Source organism: Ailuropoda melanoleuca, chromosome 13, assembly GCF_002007445.2.
Source record: "Ailuropoda melanoleuca isolate Jingjing chromosome 13, ASM200744v2, whole genome shotgun sequence".
NCBI lineage: Eukaryota > Metazoa > Chordata > Mammalia > Carnivora > Ursidae > Ailuropoda > Ailuropoda melanoleuca.
The window spans coordinates 43076887-43083691 of NC_048230.1; the positions used below are offsets into that span (position 1 = coordinate 43076887).

The 6805-nt window shown below is 63.4% G+C and overlaps 1 protein-coding gene across 1 annotated transcript; it reads right to left on the bottom strand.

The window, feature by feature from the left end:
- Window positions 1-970: 970 nt before the first annotated feature.
- Window positions 971-6767, bottom strand: CBX4 (chromobox 4). The gene is made up of 3 exons (XM_011228172.3): window positions 5703-6767; window positions 3449-3515; window positions 971-3183 (listed from the first exon to the last, which is right to left on the bottom strand). The coding sequence occupies exons 1-3, from the start codon at window positions 5843-5845 to the stop codon at window positions 1771-1773; spliced, it is 1623 nt and encodes a 540-aa protein (XP_011226474.2). The 5' UTR covers window positions 5846-6767; the 3' UTR covers window positions 971-1770.
- Between the last annotated feature and the right edge of the window lie 38 nt (window positions 6768-6805).

Genomic DNA, 6805 nt, shown 5'->3' on the forward strand with positions numbered 1-6805 from the left:
CCAGCCAGGAGGAAGATCGCTGCGTCTGCAGAAAGCTGGCCACGGCTGCTGCCTCCCCAAGTCGAGGCTTCCTGGCCCGGGGAGATGACCTGGTGCTCAGCCCACTCCCCTCGGCCCCTCAGGGCCCTTAACCCCTTCCTGCCCCGCGACACCAAGGGCCCCAGCCTTGCCACCCAAAGCGAGACGGGTGAGACCGGGTCCCGCGATTTCCTCGCTCACTGAGGAAGCAGGGGTGGGCAGGCCTTGCTCGCCAGGCCTCCTCTCCCTCCTCCTCCCCATCCACCACGCAGGAAGCCCCCCGCCCCTGCCCTGGCCGCGCTCGCTGCGCCTCCAGCCGGAGCCTCTGGCCTGGTGGTTTCCGGGGAGAGAGCCTGGCAGAGAAAGAGCCTCGGCGGCTTCCTCGGTGGGGCGGGGCCAGGGATGCCAGCAAGCGACGCTAGACAGGGTGGGAGGGTCCCCTCCCCGCTGAACCTGCCTTACCGGGCAAGGATTATTAAAAACACCCCCGCCCCACCAGAGCCAGCGCCTGGGTGTGTGGCGCACCGGGTGGGTGGGGGGCAAAGATCAGCAGGTGCCGGGCGGGTGCGGCGCGCGCCTGCGGGGGAAGGGGGGCTAGCCCCACCCACTCCTCAGCGCCGCTCCTTCACCCATGCACCCCTCCCCCCACCACGCGGATCCCCGGGTCTGCCAGCGCCCAGGGCACCGCGGGCCGAAAGCCCTGGGGGTGGGGGCGACGCTGACACCGCCCCCCCCCCGCAGGAATTCCCCTCTCCGTTGGAGCACCTCTCGACTTCCGGGGAGCAGGGTCACTCGTCTGGCGCGCGCCCGTGCAACCAGTCCGCTTTGCCTTTGCAAAAGATTTAGCGCAGGACGGGAGGAGACCTAAGGTGTAAGTGGGGCGGGGAAAGGGGTCCAGCCGCCTCCCGAACCTCCAACGCTCCCTCTGCACTAATCTCAAACAGCGAAAAAGCACCTTCAACATCTCCATTTAATATTTACATTCAAGCAGGTAATAACTGGAAGCTTATAGTTTAGACATTTCTAGTAGCAGCAGTTTCTAGAGAGCTCGTTTAGCCTTTAAACAAACTTTTTTTTTTGCACATAGAAACAACACATCCATGTGTACAGTATCAAAAAATATATACCAACGTTACTGGTATTGCAGTTCCAGGAAGGGGAGGAAATGAAATTAACCGAAATACTGAATGAACAGGAAGAAAGGTCAACAGAAAATAGTTCGTCTGATATAGAATATAACATGATCTAGAGGAAACTCCATAAATCTAGGTTTTTATATTTCAATATATAAATACCTACAAATAAATATATATATATCAGCCCGAAGGGTGGTCGGGCCTTTTGAGCTCAAACAATACATTTCAATATCACCACGTACAAACGGGAGTAAAGTCTGCACTTGACAAGTCAGCACGGTTAAAATATAACACTATAACTCTGGGACCGAGGCGCGTGGCTGCCCCGTCAGTCCCGGAGGTCCACGAGGGAGGGGAGGTCCAGCGCGGGGATGGGGCAGGTCGGGGGCGAGACCCGCAGGCCCCGCGAGGAAGGAGCCAGTGCCGGCTGGGGGGCGGGCCCCCTCCAGAGGCCGACAGCGGGGGCGCACAGAGACGCGGATCCTGCGGCTCCGGGGCGTTCTCGCACCAGGGCAGGCCCGGATCTCCCGCAGTTGGCGAGAGGAGGAGTCCGCCCCTAGGCACCGGGTGCTAAGCCACCCGCGGGGATGGCGCTTCCCCTTCCGAAGCCCTCCGGCTACACCGTCACGTACTCCTTGAACGTGACGGTGAGGCAGTTCGCGGTGACGTCGGTGATAATTATATTCCCAAAGAAGGGCTTGAACTCGCTCAGCGGCTCCTCGGGCTCGTCCTGGGCCTCGGCCGGGGGCTTCTCGGCCGCCGTCACCGGCGCAGCTGCCACCGCCGCCACTGTCGCGGGCGCCTCGGGCTTCACTTGGAGGGCACTTGGGGTCTCCCCGGCTTCGCCGCGCGTCTTGACGCAGCGCAAGTCTATGGGCTCGTCCAGATCCGAGTCCAGCAGGATGACCTCGGGCTGCGGGAGGGTGGCGGTGGGGGGCACGTCGGTGGAGTGCTCGGCAGCCGGGCTACCCCCCAGGCAGGTGGGGGTGCTGATGCTGCGCGCCGTTAGGCGCTTTTTGCAGGGCTCGCGCTCGCCGTGGGTCTCGGACAGGCAGCGCTTTCGCGCGTGGGAGAGATTCAGGCCGACCGAGTGGTGGTGGTGGTGATGGTGGTGGTGGTGGTGGTGATGGTGCGAGGGCGGGTGGGAGCTCCGGGCCGGGTCCCAGGCCAGCAGGTCGGGCTTGGTGGTGAGCTGCAGGGGCTGCTCGCCGAAGGCCTCCTTGGTCGGGGACAGCTTGCGGGAACCGGCGTCCTGGGGCTGCGCGTCGCCGGCCCCCGGCGCCTCCTCCTCCCTCCTCTTGGACGGCGCTTCCGCCTTCTTCTCCTCGGCTCCCGCGGCCTTTTTGAAAGTCCTGTCGGCGGGAGGGTGGCGCTCGTCGGCGGCCCGCTTCTTGTGGCTGGGGGAGCGCGCCTCGCCCTCGGCCGCCTCGCCGGACTTGATCTTCACCGCCTGCATGCCGTTCTCCATGTACTTGCTCATCACGATCACGATGCGCCCGTTCTTGTTCTTGTTCTTGACGATCTTCATCTTGCCCCCGATCCCGTTGCCCGTCACCGCCTCTTTGGGGGCCGGCGTCATCCCGTTGGGAGGGCCCTTCTCGGAGCCCTTGCCTGGAGCCCCGGCCGCGCCGGCCAGGGGCTTCACAGCTCCCAGGTAGCCCTTGGCCCCCGCGCCGTGGGCCCACTTGTCAGGCGGGTGGCTCTTGGCGCCCAGGTCCGGGCAAGTGGGGCTGGGCGCCTCCTTGTGGCCGCCCTGGTACTGCAGGTCGTACATCTTGGGGTCGGGCTGGTAGGGGTGGTGCTTCTTGCTGTTGAGCTGGTAGTAGTACTTGCCGCTCTTGCCCGGCGGTGGGGGTTTGCCGGCTCGCTCCTTGCTGTGCGGCTGGTACTGATGGTGCTTCTTGCTGTTGAGCTCGTACTGGTGGCCCTGGCCCTTGCCCTGAGCGCCCAGCTCCAGCTTAGAGCGGTTGTCTGCGGAGGAGTCCTGGAGTCCGGTCAGCACGTTGGAGCGACGGGCAAAGGTAGGTACCTGGGGGAAGGAGGCAGGGATGCGAGGGGGAGGTGAGACAAGGGATAAGGCCGGCCCCAGAGCATCCTTCGAGCAACAGGAACGTCCCAGCCCCAACCGGGTCAGCAGCTGCGTTACAGGGCCAGTGTGTCGGAGGTCAAGTCGAAAGGAAGTGGAGCTGGGTGCCCTGGAGAAACTCTCCGTGCCCTCTGGGCCTGGAGGCAGCTCAGGTGGCAATGGCAAGGGAAAGACTAGTGGACGGCCCGGGCCCAGCGAGTATATTCACCTGCACCACCAGCGGTTTGGGCTTCGGCCCTCTCTTCCGATATCCCATCAGCTGCTCCTGCCGTTCCCTGGGGGGAGGGAGCAGAGGGCAGCGCTGTTAGCCCCCGGGTCGCCTGCCCTCCTGCGACCATCCAACCTGCGGTGACGCCTGCCCCCCAACCCCCACCCCCTCCCGCAAGCAAGCCAGGCCAGCGAGACCCAGAGGGATCAAGAGCTCAGGGCAGAAGGTCGCCTGTGCCGCCAGCTGGGCGCCTCGATCTGGTCCCAGAGCTCCACTCTGTGCTCGCACCGACCCTCCTCTGCCCAAGGGGTCCTGCGCAAAGGGCTCCCCCATCTCTGATATCCGCACCTGAACTTGCGCCCCCCGCAGCCTTGCCTCTAGGCGGGGGAGGCGGCAGCTGGGCTCTAGGTTGACGGCACTGGTGCCCACAGCCTTCGGCCCGCGGCCCTGCGCAAAGTGAGGTGGGCGCGGGGGTCCAGGGGATGCAAACAAGCCCAAAAGAGGTGTGCGCCGAACATGTCCCTCCCCGTCAGAGGCACGGGATGCTAATGACCTCATTAAGATTCAGATAACGAGTGCCGCCGGCAGAAGGGAGGACTCTTTTTCTTAAAGGCCAGGCACTAAACAGGGGGAGGGGCTGCGCCCTTGTTTACACGGCGGCAAATGAGCCAATTAGGGGCTGGGGGCGGGGGCCGGCCGCTGAGGCCAAGGCCTGGCCAGGTTTGCAACCACCTGGTGAACCGGCTCTGGGTCGGCCTGGGCGGAGCGGGTGGGCGGAGCAAGGCCGGGGCGTTGCGCACAGCACCGCCTCCTCGCCGAGCTGGGCTCCCGGCAGCCTCGATTTCCCAATTATTAATAAAGCCCACCAGAAGTGGCACCGGTCGACACAGCCGCCCGACTTCCGCCGGCGGCCTGGCGGAGGGTGACCCGAGACCGGGGGGTCAGATCGTACCAGCACTGCCAAGCCTTCCATGGGAGAAGGGGGTGCCCCTCCGGCGTCTGCCAAAGTTGCAACCGGTTTCCGGGCCAGAAACTCGCTCTCCAGCGACCCCAGGCACTCCCCTGCCCGTGGGCTAACCCAGGGGAGTTCTGCCATGCCCGGGGACCCGGGCCGGGTCCTGACTCCAAAGTTGCGTGGCATTGCAACAGCCTGCGTTTTAATCCTTCGGGGACCCATTATGCAACATGGCATCAGCCGCTGACATGGTTACAGGGTGGTGAACTCCCAGGTGGAACCGGGGCAGGATCCCTTCTCGGCGCCCCCCTGCGTCGCAGGAGGGCAACTTCCCCGCCGGTCCTCGCTCCGACGGTCTCGAGTTTACAGTTTTAGCGCCAAATGCACCACAGGAAATAATGCAAAATAAAAGGGGGAGGGGGATGGAAGGCAGCGGGGTGGGCGAGCACCTCGGACTCCGGCCGCGCCTCCCCTCCTGGCCGCCCTTCCCCCTCTGTCCTCCCCGAAACAGAGAACCACAGCCACCGGCAGTGGGTCCAGCTGCAGCAGCTGCCGCCTGACAAGCATCTGTGCGCACAAGGATGAACCCCTCGTCAGAAGCCACCCCTCCACCACCCGGCAGCTCCCATCCCACACCCTTTGAGCCAAGCTCCCCCTGCCCCGAGGGCGGGACCCACACCCACCGAGTAGCCCAGTGCCGGGTGTGAAGGGCACCCAGCACCAGACAGGCTCTACCCCTGCTGATCCCAAGCTCCCTGGGGGGGGGGGGCGAAGGTTGGGATAGGGGGTGGTCAAGGCCTTGTTAACTTTTCTCCAGCCCCCAACAGGTTAAGTTCAGTTCCGTGACGTCCGGCGGTTTCACAATGCCAGCTCCCTTGGAGCTGCCCCGAGAGGTGCCGGTGCCAAGCGGCCAGTGGCTACAGGATAGCAACACCTAGGCTCCGGGGGTGGGGCTCCAAGGTTGCGATCAGAGGGGGGCCCGCGGGGGGCCAGAAGCAGCCTCGAGGTCTCCGGGCAGCGGCAGGGCCACCCGCACGCACCCTCCTCGCAATTCCCCCCAAAACACCAGCCTCGCCTTCTCCGGCCCCGCCCCGCCCCCACCCCCAGGCTGCCGCAACCGCCAAGGACGTTGGTTAAGAGAAGCCGAGGCCGCAGCGGTGCCTGTGCAGGCCCGTCGGGGGAGGGGGCTCCCGCCGGCCCCCTCCAGGCCCTTTCCCTCTTTCCTACTGCTGCGTGGCCCCCTCTCCCATTCCCATATACGGTCACGGTGGCGGGCGGCGGCTGCTGGGGGACGCTCACCTGTTCTGGAAGGCGATCAGCAGCCGGGGATCCAGGATGTTCTCCTCGGGTTCCCACGTGTTATATCTTGCAAGGGAAAAGGGAGGGGACACGGCGTAAAAAAAACCGAGCCAGCTTTGCGGCCTCCAGGTGGGGAATGACATAAGGCCCTACTCTGTCTTCATGAACCGAAAGCTATTTAGCTTGGATGTGGGGGTTGGAGGGGAGATTTCTGCAGGCCTGACACGGTCCCCGACAGCCCCCCCCAAGTCAAAATAAACACACAAGGGCAGGAAGAAAGGGGAGGGGTAAGGAAAATGAAACTAGCAGTTTATTTTGCAGTTGTCAAGAATTTTAAGCATGTTACTGCGACATGTTCCAAAGCCACTTTGCTCACCAGGAACCCTGCGTGCAAAGCAGCCGAAAGGCAAAGTCGCAGTCCCCCTCCTCTCCCCAACCCCGAGTCTCCGCGAGAGCTTCAGCTGTTCTCCATTTGACCCCTAATCCGATCACCGTCAGCCAAGCGCCCCCCCCGCACACCCCCTCGCAGCTCTGGATCCCGGTGTCACGGGCAAGCACCCCCAAATACTCAGCAATATAAAAATATGCCTCTGAGTGTGTGAGTGTGTGTGTGTGTGTGCGCGTGTGTGCCTGCGCGTCTGTCTCCATCCGGTGCCTTCGCATTTCAAATTAAAAAAAAAAAAATTCCCCACCAAAAGCGCCGCAGTGACAGTTCCCAACATTTTCTGCCTTTTTTCTTCCTCTCCCCGCAACACTAGGAGGGAAGAGGCACACAATTGCATTTTCGTCGCTTTTTAATTTTTTTTTTTTTTTGGTTTTGCAATATGGAGCCGTTCGGTGGAGGGAAAGGGGAAAGGAGCCATTTTCTGCTGCACATCAGTCAGTGCCTGCGCCCTCCCTCCCTCCGCCGGCCTCCCCGGCTCGGCCCCGCGTCTCTCCAGCTCCTCCGGCTCCTTTTAGTGCATAAATTAGTGATGGCATTTCCCGGAGAGCGGAGCACAACACAGGGCGCCGGGCTCGGGCTCGGCGGCTCGGCTTCCCCAGTGCCTGCCACCGACTTCCCCACCCCCTCCTCCCTCCACCCCACCTCCACCCCGCCTTCC